Source organism: Equus caballus, chromosome 3 (genome assembly GCF_041296265.1).
Source record: "Equus caballus isolate H_3958 breed thoroughbred chromosome 3, TB-T2T, whole genome shotgun sequence".
Taxonomy (NCBI): Eukaryota; Metazoa; Chordata; class Mammalia; order Perissodactyla; family Equidae; genus Equus; species Equus caballus.
The window spans coordinates 77,789,948-77,809,748 of NC_091686.1; the positions used below are offsets into that span (position 1 = coordinate 77,789,948).

The window sequence follows — 19,801 nt, forward strand, 5'->3', positions numbered from 1 at the left end:
TTTCTTCTGGCTGGTGTTTTCATAGTAACCAAGTAACAACTGTTAAAAATTCAGCTTCATAATGAAACACCTTGGCTGCCAATTAACACCAGCTTCAAAAACTAATTTGCCTTTTGATAAAAGTTGTTTTTCTTGATATTTTTCCCAGCTATTCCAAGTTCTGGCCAAAAATCAACATCACTGGACTTTTATGTGAAATAGCCTTGCTTGAATCTTGAGTACTTTGCATCATTAAAAAAAAAAAACAAAAAAAAACACTACCAAAAATCTCTCATGAGTTTAATGACTGGGCATTTTCACATAGTATGGTTAGCTCCGTCATTTGTTCTGGGTTTAAAGCATGACCTAGAAGCTAGACAAAAGCATTTCCGAATCTCAACAAAATGATCTGCTTTCCAGGAAGTTCTCTATAGGGGTAATGCCAATAGGATACGCCAAAAAGGAGATGCCAGATAGGAAACAGAAAAAAAAGGTTAGGTATTTTCTGAAGCCAGAGAAAACCAACCTCTTGACGGCAAAGAAGCATTCTTTCTGGGATTAGATGATCCTCTGAATTCATTAGAAATGCTCTGAAAATCCCACATGCAACAGAAATTATGCCTCTTCTTTAAGGAGCAGCAATTTTAGCCGTTGTTAATAATCTGACATTGATTAACTTTAACCTTACCTCAGGGAAAATTTATTGGGGATAATGCAACGTTTCTGTTCTGCCCTTTACTACTTTAAATTCTTTTAAACTTAAAAAATGCAAAAGGAGAAAAAAAAGAAAAAAAATAAGAAAAAGGAATAACCGTGGTCAACTCCAAGAATGTTCTAAATAGGAACCTGTTGACAACAGACTGCTTTAGCTAAAATACTCTCTTTCACTTGACAGCAAATGAATCAAAGATACTTCTTATTAACTTATCTTAGTTTTGTAACTGAGAAAGTATAAGGTGCAGTATTTTTTCATAGTTACAAATTTTGAGTACATTTTAACAATTGTATCTTCCCAAATAAGACATAGTCTTTACAGAAGCTTTCTATGAAAGCCCAAATGATTTCCAAGCTTATTATAGAAACGACAGACTTAAATTATGGTCCTAAAATTTGGGTGGGTTAAAACGTAAATCTAATATTCATTTATTCCTCTTGAAAAAGCACCTGTTATGATCGCTTAAGTATAATTATAAGGAAATGTCAACACAAGGTTTGAGAGACAGAATTCTGTAGTGCTAAAATCAGAGTGTAGGACTTGGAATCACGTCTCCTGAGTTTGTACCTGGACTCTGCCACTTACTAGCTGTGTGATGTTGAGCAAGTTACTTGTCATCTCTGTACTTCATCTATAAATTGAAGAGGATAGTATAATCATTTCATTAGGTTGCCTGGCTCACAAGTGCTTAAGGTGTAACCTTAGCTTTACTTCATTTGACATCAAAGTCCAGTGTGGGAGGAAGAGGTCTTCCTTGAATGAAGCACAAGTCATACCTGATAATTACAAAACATCCACACTTCAGTGAGATGTGGAAGGAATAACTCTTCTGCAATGCAATCTTCATAAACAGACCTGTTATGACAGTATGACAACTCACTACTGAAGACTATACTACCTGAAGCTCTGAGGAATAGGGGAGTACAGGAACCTATGGACTAAATAGTTTATAATGTGTGTTTTTGAGGCTTGAACAAATTGACTCATTTTCTGCTAGTGAGACAGCACAAATAAGTCACTCTTAATGGCATTATAATTAACACAGCTTGCTTAAACTTTCCAAAGGTGGCTGACATGTCCTTGTGATCAGTTTAACAAAGGCCAATTAAATACTCATAACTCCTCAATGATAAAAGAACATTTATATTTTGGTTTCCTTATACATTTATGCATTTGTATATTTTAGCTAGGAATGATGACATCTGGTCATAGATAATTTTTTTTTGTCAAATTAGTTATTTGCATTTGCTTTCATTAGCTCAACATCCCTTTAAAAACAGGTTGATTTTCATTTTATTTGGTTACAAAGAAATAAGCTTAACTATACTTAGACCCAAAGTTGAATGGGAAATGTACAAAGAATTTGATTAAAGTGAGGTACTGGGACGCCACTTTATTTCCAACAGCTCTCACTGATTTCTCTTTTTTCTGCTATAAATATTTTTCTGACCTAAAATTTATATTCTAAAGTTGGAAGAAAACAAGATTGGTCCTGAATTTATCTTAAAGAAATTTATATCCTCACCACAATGCCTCAGTCCACGAGAAAAAAAAATCATCTAATGGTTTGACACGTACAAATTGAAATAATCTAAAAGTTTGAGAAGTAAATTTAATCAACAACGTCCTTGCCAGAAACTAAATGTTAATGTACTTCACTATCTCTTTTAAAACACTAGAAACTGAAGAGGAGATGGGCACTGGAAATTTGCATTGTAGTTCTGCCAATAAATTTTAGTGTATCTTTGGACAAATTTATGTTTTCTAACCAATCAACAAAACGTGAACTACACAAGAAAATGTCTCATCATGTTTCACCTTGAGGGTAGTTAGGGGCATCTATTAGATAATACTCTTCTCATTATACAGTTTACAGAATAGACCCTAAAGTGACTTTGTTTCTAAAAGTCAAATATCAACTAGAAAGTGTCAAACACTTAGATTCATAGCAGGATCATGGACATACCATATACTTCTGGACATATATCTGCATTACACAATATTACTGGACCTTTTATCATTAAATTCAGATCTTAAGAAAATCCATTTAACCAGTTTTACTCATAGCATACAATTGTAGCATGTTTGTTAAAAGATGATACAAACTGTATAATCACACTTATTTTATTTCAAAAGGGAGGAGTTATGTATTTGTTATAACTATTGTGAAAAATTCGGGGGAAAAACAGCTATATTTCTTTCCAATAACAACTTTGGTCATTATTCCAAGAGGATGTGCTTGTGAAATAGCCTAGGATTCTTAGCAAGAATACACAAAAGGATCAATGACGAAAAACATATCAACAGCACTTCTTACCCAGGTGAGCGGTAGGTTTCAAACTAGGTAAGCAGAACCACCTGGGGAACTTAGTTACCCCTCTTTCTTCACTTGAAAACCACCAAAATAAATATCCAGATAGAACGAATGCCTTGTGAAAAGACACATAACTTTACCACTACTGAATCTTTCCGAATATAAGCTTTGTAACCCAGAGTTCATTCAGGTTTTAGCTAAAGTATCAACTGCTCAAAGAGGGCTTCCATCATCAGCATATCTAGAGAGAATACCCCCACCCTTAAATCCATTACGTGTTTTGTTTTCTTTGTATCACGTATCACTATCTGAAGTATCTCATATATTTATTTACCTCCATGACTATTCTAGATCTCTCACTCAAGAAAAGGTAAGCTTCATGAGGGTGGCAACTCTGTCTCACTTACAAGCGGCAAAAACTCTGCCTGGCCCCCAATAAGTGTTCAATAACTCCTTGCTGAATGATTGCCATCCAGTGAAAATTCATAGTTAAGTGATTTTTCTCCATTTTTATGCCAGCATAAAAAAAAAAATCTTTGAAGGTATTGGTTTTATATAATTATAAGAGCAAAGAATATCTAAGTACAAATGAAAAAAAAACCTATTATTAGCCAATATTATCCGAATCATTTTCTTTTCAGAGATTCAGTGCCACAGTGGGCTCCCATTTTAGTATTTATTCACCTTTAATAGAATTATCCATATTTGTGTCTGGCTTTCTCATCAGACTATGATGTTCTTAGGGGAGACATCATGTGCATTTGTGTTTTCTCAGGGTAAATTTTAGTGCCTTGAGACATTTTGGGTTTTCAATAAATGCTCACTAAATGAAGATAACCTACTTTGACTATGAAACCATTAATTACCTTATATATCATAGGAAAACTGACAGCATCTAGTTCTATAACTTTTGCCATATCTTCCAGAGAATAAAGTGCTTAGATACTACCATGGTTTGGAAGGAAGGGAGGCTGAATTAGAGGGAATTAAGACGACAATCAGAGTTCAAAAGGAGAAAAGTAGAACCACAAGTTATTGTAGTGAATGCAGACCACCCTGCATAGCAACAATATATTCTATAGCAAACTTTCCAAACTGTTTTAAGTGTCCCAAAGCCCACTTTCAATGTAATTCAGTGAGGTTTCATCGAATATGTATGATATGGAAAGAACTAGGAAAGTCACTGCTGGATGAGGTTTGGAAAAAGAGGGAAAACATGAAGTCTGCCCTCAATTTGCCCACTATCCAAGGCAGAAGAGAAGCACAAAATAGAGCTAAAAACTCACAGCATATGGGACAAAAAGTAGTGAATTCTTACTGAGGAGGGTCAAGGAAAGATCTCAGAAGGTGTTTGATTTTGAGTTAGACACTAAAAGATGAATAAATTTTCCTTGATTATGATGAGAAAATTTGAGGCTATAGGACAAAATGAGAAGTCAATGATAAACAAGGTACTAACGTAGGGAATGTGTTGGCTTTGGGATCAGGTGAATGTATGGTGTGTGGGAAGAGAGTGTTAAAAGATGAGTTTGGTGGGAGAAATGGTAGGTAGGAATCAGATCTTAGAAAATCTTCAGTATGATAGAAGTTTGGGCTTTATTGTGTATAAAATGTACAAAGATTTTCAAGCAAAAAAATTATATGTTTAGATCTCTGTTTTTAGCAAATTTCCTCTGAAAATATATTAAAGGATGAATGGAGAATAGAATTAAGAAGCCATAAAAAATAACAAAATGGAAAGTGAATTCTGTCTTAAGTTCATTCACTATTTTTTAAATGTTATTTTGTGTTACAATAAAGCAAAAATGTATAAATAGGTAAATTATCAGTAAGTAGCCAATCAGAAAGTTAAGAGCAATTATTTACAATTATTAGCTAAATTTAAATTAATAAATTACTGACATCCTTTTGAAAAACTGCCTAGTAATATGAAATTTTATTTTACTCTTTACTTCCACATCTTTGTTTTTTGATGTGTTCTCCTGAATGCAATATTTCTTTATCAATATATACTATAATCATTACGCTGAACATTGCTGTTTTACTCTACTATATATACATTTATGTATAAATATTTTTCTTCATGTATAAATCTCAGGATATGCAGAAAGAACGAAAGAAGTCTTCACATCTCTCCTCCAGTCTCCTACTTTCTGACTCTATTTTTATACGTATAAATATAGCACATGTTAATTTATAATTTGAAAAAATAAAACAACTTTTCTTAATTCTTCAGTTTTGACTTCTTGATATGAAGTTTATCAGTTGAGAATAAAATAAAATAGAGCAGAAGTTTAAAATCATTACTGAATAAGGCATTTCGTACTCCCATCTACATTTAGATATTGATTCAAATCCAAATTTTAAAGGTCAAATGTTAGAAAAGTCTTCAAAACAGTCTTGAACTTACAGGTTTTTTATTAGTAGTCAAGTTGAATGGCTGATATTTACACATCTGATCAATAAACCTAAGGTTCTTTTCATAATCACTGTCATTTAATATTATTAAGCATATAAAAACTACTAATCTCTGAACTTGCTTTTATATAACAGTGAAGCATTGGCATTTTCAAGTCTTAATTAAAATTAGATTGTATAACATAACTGACCTTAATATTGTAACAAGAACCTTTAACAGTAGAACAAGATGAAACCAAAATTTCATAGAAAAGACTACTACTTTAAGAGACCCCTTGTTGTTTAAAAAAAACATTGTTTTTAGAGAACTATAATTGACTATTATTTTTTAAATCTCATTTAGTTAGAGTTAAATGATTGAATGCTGTCAAATAAACCTATATTGTGTTACAGGAATTAAATGGAGATGTAACTTGACTCAAAGTTTTAGCTAACACAACATTCATTCAACAAATATTAACTAAGTACTTCAACGTGGCAGTCAATTGGGATGCTGCAAGAAAGACAGATGTTCCCTTCCCTCAAAGTGATCACAACATAGTAAGGCCAGAGAATTAAAGAAGTAATTAAAATACAACATGACAAGCATTATAATAATGGAAACACAGGATTCAAGCTCTGCATTAAAAAGGCTTCATGAAGAAGGATTCCAAGCTGAAATTCATGCCTGACCAAAGAGGCAGGGGGTACAGCAGGTGCTTTTAGGTACAGAGGTGAAAGAGAACACGCATGACAGAGGAAGTGAACAAAATTCCTTATGATAAGAGCAAAGACTCAAAGAGTGTAACAAGTTCAGTGGCAAGATTAGTGAGTAAAGGCTAGTTTTCAGAGGCATGCAAACCATGTTAAGATATTTCCAATTCTTCTTAAAGGCAACAAGATGTTACTGAAAAATTTAAAGTAGGGAAGTCATATAAATTATAATGGCGAATATTTATTGAGTGTGTTCCAGATCCTCATCTGAATGCTTTACATGCATCAACTCCTTTAATTTTCACAATAGCCCAATAAGCAGAAATGATTATTATCTTCATCTTGCAATAAGAAAATTGAGACTCAGAGAAGTTAAGTAATAATTAGCTAACATGAGCCAGAATCAGGGTTCAAATCCATCCATTCAGGCTCTGGGGATGGAGAAAAGTAGAGATTCCAAAGATACTTAAAATGATTTGTTAATTAATTAAAGTCAGTTAGTGAGGGAAATAAAGAAGTCCAGTGCACAGAATTTGGGGATAGGCAATGAGATGGCACTCACTGAAACTGGGAATACAGGAAGAGAAACAAAGTTTTGTTCATTAAAAGGTAAAGGGTGTAAGTACTGGTGGGGCGAGAGTGTGTGGAACGTGATGAATTCAGGGATGCCTATTTTGAATGTGACGTACTTGAATGGAATTAATTTAAAAGGTCTAGAGAAGCCTTGTAGGAGAGGAAAAATCTTTCCTCTACCCTCTTAGACTCTGTGACTGGGCCTGAGAATTAAACGGACATGAAATAGATTTACAGGAGAAAAGCATACAAATTTTATTTTTATGTCCACACAGGAACCTTCATAGAAAAAGTGAAGACCCGAAGAAGTAGTTAGGACTGAGAGCTTAAATACTTTTTTATACAAAGAACAATAAATTTGTGAAGAAGTGAAAAGATAAAGGAAAGGGTTTTAAGCTTCTAGGGGAAGTAAATTGTGGGAAAATGACTAGGAAATAGACAGGAAACTAATGGAAGATAAGGGTTATTTTAGTATGTTTGTTTGTACAGATCCATTTTGGCTTTCACTCCCAGTCTCTGGTGATAAGAACGCTCTTCTCTTCTGGTACATGGGAAGTTTTATGATCTACTTTTAGGTAGAAAGGGGGAGATCAGAGAGCCCTTCCTCTTCTGCTGTTTCTCAATTGCCTTCAGCTCAAAATAATCAATGTGCCAAAGTGGCATATTTTGGAGTGGTATGTTCTTAACCCTTCAGCCTGCAGCTTCCTCATATATCTGTTCTTGACATATAGGTTTAGGCATCATAAATTTAAGTACGCTCATTGAAACCATTGATACATCTGACATCACTGAGATAAAGTGACTAGAGGGAGAATTGATGGCCCAGAAACACTAACAATAGAAGAGAAAATGTAGAAAGGATAGTTCACAACTGAGATGAAGAAAAAGTAGCCAGAAAAATGTGGTATCACAGAAGTCAAGGGAAAAGTGTTTCCATCAGTTTCAAAATAAACTCAATCATAAAGTATACAAAAAGTCCTTCTTCTTGAAATAACAGTAATAACTCTAGATTTTTGCAGGGAGAGTGACTGGTAGAATGGTTGTAAAACAGAAAAACCACAGAGAAGCTGCTTTTAAAGGACAATCAGTTCATTCTGTGTATCTTTGAAGTAGGACATTCATTCATTCAATAAATGGTCCTTGAACATTTAATATGTGCCAACATTGTTCCAGACTGTTGGGATACATCTTAAACAAAGCAGAGAAAAAAAAAATCCTAGAACCGAACATTCTGGCAAGGGAGGAAAATAAAATATATATATTTAAAAGGAGCTAAGTAACATGTAATAAAATAAAATAAAAGGAAAATAGGCATGATAGGGAGATGTAGAGTCAGGGATAGGGGTGGGGAGAGGGCGGCTTGTGATTATATGGTCCAGGTAGGCCTCATCAGAAAGGTAACAATTCAAGAAAGACAAAGTCATTGAGGGAGTTAGCCTGCAGCTATTTGGAGGATATTCCAATCAGAGGGAACAACCAGAATAAAAGTCCTCAGGTGGGAACATGCTTTGCGTGTTCAAAACCTTAGGGAGGCCTATTTGGAGCAAACCGAAAGAAAACAGTGGGGGTGGGGCTGAACCACATCCACTGAGTAGGTGAAGACTGCATGTAAAACTAGTTTGCGGGTGAAGATTAGGAGTTCAGTTATGGATGTGGAAGGTTTGAGGTGTCTATTACACAACAAAGTGAAGATGTCAGAAGTTAGCTTGAAAATTAATTTTGGAGTTCAGGAGAGTGGTCTGTGATAGAGACAACATTTGTGAATCATAGGCATATAGGTGGTATCTAAATCAATGATATCACCAAGGAGTGACTGTACAAAGAGACAACAAGGAGACTAAGTATTGAGTTAGGGAGCCCTCTATTCTCAAGGGTTTGGGAGAAGAGGAGGAACCAGCAAAGGAGACTGGAAAGAAGCATTAAGTAGGAGGAAAATCAAGAGAATGAGTTGTCCTGATGAGTGTATCAAAGAAGAGGGAGTGATCAACTGTGTCAGATGTTTCCGGTTGGTCAGGTAAGAGGGATTGACAACTGACCGTTGGGTTTAGCAGGATGAAGTCATTAACGACATCATTAATGTCCAGTCGCAGTAAAATGGTGGGGGCAAAAGGCCGAAGAGGTGAATTTAGAGAGAAAGGGAGAAGAGGGATTGGCGAAAGTGAATGTAGACAAGTGTTTTGAGGATTTCTAGCACAGTGGACACACAAGTAAGCAACTGGAAAAATGGGAAATATTTAAATGGTAAATATTTAGAGGTCACTTTGTATGTGCAATTTAAAAGGTCCTGAGGATACAGAAATAAAAGTGGCACTGTTCCTTCCCAAGGAGCTCAGAGATAGAAAAAGTGAACAGATATGAAAATACAACTTGATAATTGCTGCAATAAGAGGAAAAGTGAGAGTGTTATAAGTTTACATAAGAGGCCATTTATCCAGACTAAATGGGACAAAGAATGCTTCCTTAGAGTAACTGACACATAAAGTGGGTGTAGACAAGAAATCAAAGAACTGAGATGAAAGGACGGAGAAAGGAGAACAAATCCAGAAGTAATCTAAGCAGAAGGTACTGTGACTACAGAGAAAGGAACTTCAAGGACTTAGACGGTTTGGGAGTGCAGAATCCAAGGATACGGGAGGGACCCGTTCAAGGTGTGGGAAATTAGCAAGAGGAGTCAAATTTTCAAGCACTGTAGTCCAAAAATGGAAATTTTTTGTTAAGAGAGTAAGGAACAGTCTTTGAGTAGGGTCAAGTCATGATTAGATTTGCATTTTTAAAACATCATTCTATAGTAAGGAGAATGGATTAACAGACGAATTTCTAAATGTGTAAAGCGGTTGGTTAATGTTTTCTGAGAATCACATAAAAGTGATACCGGAAGCTGCAAGAATGGATAGCTAACAGAAAACTAAGTTTGCAACCAAAAACATCTTGCAAAAATATAATGTCAATGGCATTCAGAATCTTGACTCCTTTCCATAGCTTTCCTAGCCCTGTATTCTCCTTCAATCCATTACTTCAGGCATAGTGGCCTTCTTTCTATTTCCAGAGCTCACCAATCAGTCCTCACTTGATCATCTTTGCTCAGAGTGACCTCTGATCTTGGAATCCTTTTTCTCCACATAGGCACATGGCTGATCTCATATTGCCAGGGCTCACTGTCACCTGCCAAGTCTTCCCTGACACAGATAATCTACAGTAACCAAGCAGTCACTTTTACCCACGTGACTGTTTTAATTCTTTGCACACTATTTCTTTTGTTATTTTATTTTATTATTTTGATTGATCTACTATTTCCTTGCCAAACTTCAGTCTGCTAAACTAGGATGTGAGCTCCACAAGAGCAGAAATCCTGTCTGTCTTTACTCCTAAATTGCTGCATGTGGAACAGTGTCTGAAACACAAGAGCTCAACAAATATTGTCTAGGTGAGGGAATGAATGAATAATTCTATGCCAGGATTAAACTATATGGTTAATTATTTTTTAAATGGAAAATATATTTTCCTGACATTAAAAAGGACAAGGTTGTAGGAAAGTCTGAAAAACTGTTAGAGTCTACAGAAGCCTAAGACATGACGATTACATGCAATATGATATCCTGGGTAGGATCCTGAAGCAGAAAAAGGACAGTGGTAAAAGTTAAGGAAATATGAAGAAACTATGCACCTTAGGTAATAATAACATATTAACATTGGTCTGTCAATTGTAATAAATGTACCATACTAATGTAAGATATTAATAATAGAGGAAACTGTGTGTAGGGGGGATATATAGGGACTGTATTATCTAATCAATTTTTCTGGAAATCTAAAATTGTTCCAAAAGTAGTGTCTATTACTAAAACAGTTAAAAAGTATATGCTTATAAACAGTTAAAAAAATACAGAAATATATAAATTAAAACCTGAAAGTGTATTCAGTGAACAACACTCATCTCACCCAAAAAGATTCACTTTTGACAAGTTGTTGTAGATCCCTCCAGATCGGTAAATATTTCTACATACACACAAACAAATGTGATCACTATAATAATGCTATCATCTGTTGGTTTTTGCTTGCTTGTTTGCTTTTACTTCATAATATATCACATCCATCTTTCTAAGTCAATACAAGATCTACCCCATTCTTTCTGTGGCTTAAGAGTATTCCACTATTTGGCGCAGCAATTTAGTCAACTGGTTTCCTACTGATGAAGAGGTAAGTTGCTTTGCTGATATAAACTATGATATGAGTCTACCTTGTGATCATCTCTACCCATTTTCTTTGTTTCGATGGCAGAATGCTACCCCAATGCGTGGGTCTGCCACATGCTACTTCCAAAGTCCTTACTCTAGGTAAGGTGAACAAGACTTTTGGGATTGAATGACAAGATTTATAAAGAAACATTATAATAAAGTGGATGTGAGTAAAAACAGTTTTCTCTGTAGGTACTTAAGAGGCTGATAACAGTGATCGCTCTGAGGAAGGAGGAGTGAATGACTGGAGAGGGAGGTGAGGGGCAGGGTTGCACTCCATAACTCCAAGGGGCACCATTCAAATAGATCGCAAAGTCAGTGTCATGCTCGAGAGTGAGGAATGCAGCGGCCCAGGTGGGAAGGAGACATACTTATTACTCTATCTTTTGAATTTTAAACCGTGTGCCTACATTAGCTGTTCAAAAATTACTTAAAAAGAAGAAAATGCCATCTGAGAATGATTTGAATAACTTTTTCTTTTTAAGAAAATGATTGCTCAAAGAACAATAATTAACAGAAGAATCTGAAGAACATTCAAATCTGTGCTTAGGGATCAAAAGTAACCCTCATATTGTCATAAATCTGTAATAGGTTATTACGTCAAAATTGGATGAAAATATCAACATGTATCATTAAACAAGAAAAAAAAGCATTTTGGGTTGCATCTAAGAATGCTAGTTGCTCAATAACTTTCTTGCCTTAGACGCAGAATCATCAGATGCTATGCCCAGCTGCAAAGCTATATCTATTAATGCAGTCTTCAGCTATACAAATTGAGTAGCCCATGAGATATGGTCAGAAGTAGTTGGGTGAGACTTCTGGAAAGTTCTAAAAGAGATGAATCTTTTAGTCAGTTATCCTCCTTCTTCCTGTTTAGAGATTAGCATGAAGTGATTATTGGAACCTAAGTAGCTATCTTGTCATTTTGAAAATGGAAGCCCATGTCCTAAAGATAATAGAGCAGAAAAACAGATGAAGCCTTGGTCTCTGATGTGGAGTTTTCATGCTAATCCAAGACTGCCTTGTCTGCATTTCTTTTTCATGTGCAAGAATAAAACACTCATTTAAGTTCCCATAGTTTAGTTTCTGTTACTATTAGCTGTACAAAATTCATACAGTAGATAAGAGAAAATAGAAAAATTATAACTCTATTGGGAACATTCTAAAAAATCATTTGTTTGGTTCCAAGCCAGCAGGCGACTACTTTACTGCAAATTACACTGTAAAATTTCCATTTCTTTTCTGACCTGTACCAGATAGTTTTAGAAAGTAGGATCTTAAATCTGTAATGCTATTTTTAATATCTTTTTCCTCTGGCTAGCGATGTGATCATAAAGCTGTTAAAGAAATAGCAGAGTAAACTGATGTGTATTCTCTTGTGTTTGCATGGAAATAATATCTATTTATAGTCTATATATTTAAAACTTTTCTGAAGGTAAACACATGTTCAGAAAGCAATGATGCATTAGAATGGACTTTAAATAAACAATTTTAACATAAATTATCAGAAAATTATAAGAGAAAAGAGAATATAACTTGAAGAGAAGTGAGAAAATACTTTTGTTTTAGATGGAAGCATTTTATTTAAAAACAGAGGGCTTTTTTTTTTTTTCACCCTCATTGGAATTACTTCCTGAAGCATTCACAAACCATGTATATACAAACAGCAGCTGGAACATTTGTTTATTTATAGGAAATGTGCAAAACGGAAGAGTCAGAAATGACCTTGTAAAGCAGCCATCTCTGCCTGACCTGACACATTCACCACAGGAATTTTGAGACATTCCCAGAATGTTCTTTGCATGTCAAAGCAGGGTCTCCATTATCAACATCTGCCAATGTCCTTTGGAGGTTTTTGAGTTATTATATTTATGAATGGACTTGTCCAAGCTCTTAACTAATATCTATATACTTTACGCTGCCTATCTTACATATGGTTTTACTGTCTTTTGATTCAACGATTGCTTTATGACAGCATTTAATGACTACAACTTATAGGAGAGAATTCTGATAACTTCTTTATCTACAGAAAACTACTCTAGTTTTGTAGATGGAAGTCACTTTCTTTGATCTCAACATCTTTTAGCAATAGGTTCAGGGCACCAGAAAGACGCAGGGTGCAGATTTATATTTTCTCTCTTACTGACACAAATCAAGTACAGATTTATCAAGCTGTGAAATATATTAAGTTCACAGGACTTTAACAAAGGGTTACCAAACCTCAAGAACCTGCTGTGATTCAAACTACTTTCAGATGTCCTTTTAATTATATTAAATGAAAGTTTGGGCTGGCTTTGATGCTTATGGCCAAACATTGAAATCTCTTGAAAGAGCTGCTAAAAGTACTCCCTGTTGCTGTAGTTAATATACTACATTGTCTGCACACTGCTAGCCAATTTATTCTAGCCACTTTAACAAGGATATCCAGCCTGACAGGCCCCACAGAATAGTATCACAAGTCAAGCAAAGCACAAATCATTAGAGGACTCTGAAAGTTGTTTGACATGCACCACGGAGCTCTTTGTCACACAGCCAATTAAGTGACCAAACAAGGAACTTGAAAATACTCATTAATTGTTTCCCAGCAATATAAATGGAGGTTAGAATCCTTCTTGTCATATGCACCAAAGGCACACAAGTAAAACTGGCATAATTCAATTTGCACTTTGTCAAAGGTGCAAGTAGCAACTTTGGTTCACAGAAAGTCTGCTCGAAAAGCAAAAAAAGGAAAGGAATAGGTAAAAATGTTTAGATAGCACATAGAATAATATAGATATTTGGGTTATGGAATTTTTAAAATTAATCAAAAGTTGACACTACTTTTATCCTTGAAAAGCCTTATCAGCATTTCTGAGCAGATTCAGCAGCACTTGATATCATTTCCTCCTCTGTGAAACAAGAGCTTGAGTTGACTCCTGGATGCCATACTTTCCAAGTCCTCCCCCTTCCTTAAGGCTGCTCTTTAGTCTCTAGTGCTGGTTTCTCTTCCTCTCCCTGATCTCTTCCTAGGACTGTACCCTGGGGCTCCATCCTAGATTCTTTTCACTTCTCTCTCTACACTCATTCCCTTGATAAATTCATTTAGTATATTGGCTGTAAATGCCACTCTAAGTGAAACATTACCAAATGATTATTTCTAGCCTGACCTCTCAGCTGAACTTCAAACTTGTATATCTGACTGCATATGAAACATCTATATTGCATATCTAATTGGAATCTCAAACTTAACATGCCCCAAAGTGAAGTTCTTTTTGTGCCCCTCCCAAATTGGTCACAGATAGATCATCTCAATAAATGGTGACTTCATCCTTCCAGTTGCTCAGGCAAAACACTTTCTGTCGTTTCAACTCCTCTCTTTCTTTGACACTTCACATACAATCCCTTAGCAAATCCTGTTTGTTCCACTTAAAAAACAAATCCTGAACCTGAATAATCATCTCAGCATCCCACACTCACATTCTATTCTAAGTGATTGTTATTGCCCAATTGGTCACCCTGTTTCAGCCCTTAGTTTTCCTGCTATAATCTATTCTCCACATTTAAAACACATCAGGTCATGTCATCCCTTGGCTTAGCAACTGACAGCGGTTTACTGTGTCTTTCTGAATAAAAGCTGGAGTCCTTACAATGGCTTATCAGATCTGGGCCCTTGCCACTCCACAGATTCATGCCCTATTACCCTCCTCTTTCAGTGTGCTGCAGTTGCACTGGCCTCCTGGCACACCAGAGGCTTATTTCCACCTCAGAAACTTTCTGTCTCTCTGCTAGAATGCTTTCTCCAGCATATCTACATAGTTCACTCTTTCACTTCATTCAGAATTTTGCTCAAATATCACCTCACTGATGTATTTCTTGCTTTCTTTTTCTTAGCATTTATCATCATCTCCTATACCATATATTTCACATGTGTAGTGTATTGTTTATATTCTGCCACTAGAAATTTCAACCTAGGAGACAGAGAAGAGTTCTTGCCTGTTATACGCACTGCTTGATTTCCAGTGCTGATAAGGTTACTGGGCACATACTCAACTATTAACTCTTGGATGTTTTTGTTAATTACTATGTGATGTTTTTCCAGTCGAAGACAGAAACTGTTTTTGCACTGCTGGTACCAAGGATGGAGATTTCTACCGGATAATTAAGGCAAAGCAAGCAAACAAACAAAATAAATAAATAAAATGAGAAAATTATAATTCAAAATTGAAATAAATAGAGGGCTTGGTGCAAATACTTTGTAAGCTTTAAAGAACACATAGACCACCTGCCTTTCAAAACAAAAAAGAGGAAGAAATAAAGGAAGAAAGGAAGGAAGGAAAGAAAGAAGGAAGGAATGAAGAACGAAAGAAGGACACCAGGAGCGTGTGTGTGTGTTTTAATTTGCATCTACCTATCAATTTTTTAAATCAGTTCTCAACCTGACTATGCAGGTAACAGCATATTCCAAAGAACAACTCAAAAAATTCACATCAATAACTATATGTATTTATATTTCTACTGCAGACTCTCTAGGGAGTACATGCCACCTCTGAGATTTGGAGGACAAAAGAAACTGCTGATAAAAATGAAAATATATTTCTTAACTAGGAAAATGTCTTGCTTTTAAAGCAGTAAAAAAATGAATGTCAGTAATTCTTAATACTTCCTGCTAAAGAAGAGAATAATGCTAACAAACATTACTATTTAAAAGATGAGAACTTGGGGTTGAAAAATGAGAAAAACAAGTAAATCTAAGTTCTGGTTACATTTATAGAACATGAAGGCAGTTGTTCTTAGGCTGTTTATTTAAGATGTACTCTACTCCCAAATTCTCATGAAAACCACAGACCTCTCTTTGGAGCTATGTAATTTCTTACTGATTCATGGATTACACTCCCAAGCTTTCCTCTGCCCCCATTCCATGACTAGACTTAAGGAGTTCTGCAATTCACATGCACTATGATGGGTGTAATCAAAAAGACAGGAAATAGCAAGTGTTCTGAGGTTGTGATGACAGTGAAATCCTCATATATTGCTGATGGAAATATAAAATGGTGCAGCCACTTTGAAAAACAGTTTGACAGTTCCTCCTTTAACATAGAGTTATCACATTGTCTACTTGTTTTTTTCTTCTCTCCATATAATTTTTTAATCATAATCTCCTCTGAAAACAAAAGGACCCCAAAGCCAATTATGTTTGTATTCGACCTTAATAGAGCAGTACAAAATAATTACCATACAGCCATTTGAACTCGGTCTCAAACAAAAAGAAAAAGGAAAAAAAAACTGTTTTACTCTCTATCATCCCTGAAATACAGTACAATAAATCAATAAATATAAACCAAGTGATATCCTGTGACTCCTAAAACCAAATAATGACATCAGTGCTGCAACAGCAGTATCTCAGGGATTGAGAGCATGAGCTTCTGAGTCAAGAAGATCTAGCTTTCAATGCAGGACTCTCTCAATCATTATTGTATGACCTTGTGAAAGTCATTTAATCCTCTCTGGGCCTCATTTTCTCCACTTTAAGTTGAGAATAGCAATAATTATATCATAGGATTGTGGTGAATATTAAATTAAAATGTACGTAAAATGCTCTGCACAGTGATGGCCACATAACTAGTGCCTAATAAATGTAGATATTCTTAATGATAAATCATTGTTGGGGTTGAAGAAACATTGAATGTATGTCAGAAGAGCAGCATTAATGCCATTGGTGCTAGTTGTGTGACCTTAGGCCAGTCATTACATCTCTCTAGATCTCAGCTAATTCATCTTCATCTCTAAGGTCCCTTCTGGTAATATTATATCATAGTAGATGTTTAATATGCATATGTAATACAGGCGTTACTTGTCTTCTGTGGTATAAAACTTAAAACTCTCTTGTTAAGTGAAGGTATGTTTTATGCCCAAGATAGGTCAATGATATTTTTCACTATAACTCATGTCAATTTCTAACTTTTGGTAGTCAAGGAGGATTTAAGAGTAATCTACAATTACAAGTAAATAAAGAAAAATAAAATATGTTGGGCCCCAATTTTTTGTTTTGGTTAAAATTCTTGAGGCACAAGCACAGTGAGTTTTAGGAGATTCACACATTATTTAAAAAATCAAAGCAACCACATTTTAATAGTTTACCTACCGATCAGCTATCATAGCTGACAGCTGACAGTCCAGATTTCACTGTGCTTTTTTTTTGTAAAAGGGAGGAAGCAAGAAGTAAAAGATGGATTTAGGTAATTTATAAAGTAAACACCAAACCTCTAAATACTTAAAAGCTAAATGGATTTAGATGGTCAAAATCAACCTAGAAGAATCATTGCTTTTGTCCATGGAAGGGCCATTTTTTTGTTTTTTAAGAATCTCATGATGACTAAACAATATCTTTTTCCAAATTTAATGCGTAAAGCATTTCAAGTGTATTTCATATCTATTTCATAGATAGCTCAGAAAATGCTCTGAACATAGAAACAACAGGGAACCAAAACAAGTCTTTAAAATTCAAATAGACTAAAGTTTAAAGTATTATTCACTCTAGAATTTCATAGAATAGTGATCCACATTAAAATGAACAGAAGTAATGCTGTGTATTAGTGATCAGAGCATTTCCCCTTCACCAATATTCTGTTTGCATTTGGTCTTATCAGATGTTTAGTCAAGAGCTGAAACATTTTTTCATAGCCAGCCCATTATAACACCAGGAAATCAGCCATTGAATAAACTGTGCTATTAGTTTTCCATCAGAGAGTCATGTTTGAATGACCATGCATTTCATAGATTTAAATACCGAAAGGCTAATTATCTCCAAGGTCCCATTAAAGGGACAGCATAGATTGCAATCAAAAACAATCCTAATATTGCTCAAAAATGATCTTTGGCTTTCAGTGCTGAAGAATACCTCAATTTCTCTACTTATTGCACACACTAAGAGTATACGATATATATATATATATATCTCTCTCTCTCTCTACCAAAGCAATTTCTTTCCTAAAACCTTAGAAAAATCAACCTGAACAGTTTCTTATGCATTTTATAAAGTAAAATTCAAATTAAAAGCTTATCTTCCTAACATCTGTTCAACGTTCAAATTATTATTTCCTTTTAAATGATTGTCTCACAAAATGCCCTGATTGTGAATAAACTGATAAGGTTTAGTTTCTGGACTGCTGATCTGAGAACCAGTAACTTGGTTCTTGAGGGCATCTCTCTTTATAAACGCTTTCTTCTTTAAAAATGCTGTGATATATTTACATAAAGAATAAAGTTTACAGTCACACAATTTCATATTTTTCCTTCCTTCCTGTATGCCTGTGAAGGGGAGGAATATGCCGCCCCAAAATGTGCCACTTTGGCATGTGGATTATTTTGAGCTGAAGGCAATCAAGATTCAGCAACTCAGGGAAAGCTTTTTACCTCTCCTTTAACTGCCTAAAAGAATTTAGATAGGGGGCCTGTACTAGAAAGAGCTATTACCAGAGATAAGTTTTTTATCTGAAAGACTTATCAATATGGCAGGGTAAACATCTGATTACCAAACATCTGCTCTTCTTATCGTCCTGTGAATTTCCCTGTTCTCCGTTGAAGCCCCGGGGCCGTATTCCATTCCTTAGCTCAGGATGGCACAGAAGCCTCAATTGCCTGATTGACTTTGAGTCTCATATCTTTGTGGGGTTCTCATACATACGTAATCAAATTTATTTTTGTTCTGTTAATCTGTCTCATGTCAATTTAACTATTAGACCAGCCAAAGAACATAGAAGGGAAGAAGGGAAGATTTTCTACCTCTAAATTGCCTTCCTGCCTTCCTTCCCTTCTTGTAAAAAGAACTATAAAGCTTGTTTCCGGGATTCTTTTTCTCACAGAAACCTTAAACACAGGGATGGATTTTAACATATTTAGAAACAAGTTGTAACATGTTACCTGCAGAAAAATTACATTTACATTGGGATTAACATATTTATAATGGGTAAGAAAGTAAGATAGTCACAGCGTGTGTTGAACATTTGGGTACAGAGGCATGATATTCCAAGTATCCTGGACCATTCATTTTCTTATATGACTTTGATTGAGTGTCATTTCTGAATGACTTGCTACTCAAATATTAGCTGGCCCAATATATTAATGAAATGTTTTTATACACACCTCTATGAAGAAATTAGAGTTTTATATATTACACCCAACTCACCTTTCAGTGATGATCAAAATTCTCATATGCCAAGTTGCACCTCCTTGTTAGTCTGTGTTCCTTTTTGTACGACAGAGCGTTGGCACTGCCAAATTTCTTTTAAGCCCATACCCTTTCACGTGTCTTTCCATTCCCACCCTCCATGCCTTCTGAAATTCCTTTAGTTCAACAGGGTACATCATCATTTTTTATCAGATGCCCATACATGGTATTACCAAAAGAGACAATTCAACAACTTAACACATTTATAAAAACGCAGAAAGTACCTGGACATAGGCTCTGCAAGAGCGCTCTCTTTTCTGAAGCTGAATCCATTAAGACAGCAGATTAAACACAGAATAGAAAAAACAAGTTAGTGACAGGAGAAAACAAGAAAAATAAAAGAACACATCTACACAAACACCTTATTTTGTTGTGCACTACTTTCTAGAAGAGAATAAGCTAAGCAGCAGCAAAATGGAAGCAATGACTTGAAAAATAGTAACCAACACCCTTTCAGAACAACCCAGGTGAAAACTGGATGGTACAAAGCTGTTAACGATGGAAAGAAATCTTGTAATAAATTTAGTAGAAATTAGTAAAAATCAATATATTTCATTCTTTTGACATGAATCATTTCACATGAGGTTAGTTATTAATTCATGGGCCACAAATGAACACATATGAAGTTAAGTAAATTATGTCAAAAATCGGAACCCATTTTTCAGATAGTA

General features: G+C 35.1%; 1 protein-coding gene across 50 annotated transcripts in view; it reads right to left on the bottom strand.

Moving 5' to 3' along the window:
* Positions 1–19,801, bottom strand: part of ADGRL3 (adhesion G protein-coupled receptor L3) — an 801,265-nt gene that overhangs the window by 150,562 nt on the left and 630,902 nt on the right. For 41 of the 50 annotated variants that reach the window (XM_070262457.1, XM_070262459.1, XM_070262461.1 and 38 more), the window contains one exon: positions 19,355–19,393. The exons of the other annotated variants lie outside the window; for them this stretch is intronic. In XM_070262457.1, coding sequence (XP_070118558.1) covers positions 19,355–19,393 — 39 coding nt within the window. The remainder of the gene's footprint in view (positions 1–19,354; positions 19,394–19,801) is intronic. 50 annotated transcript variants of the gene reach the window in all.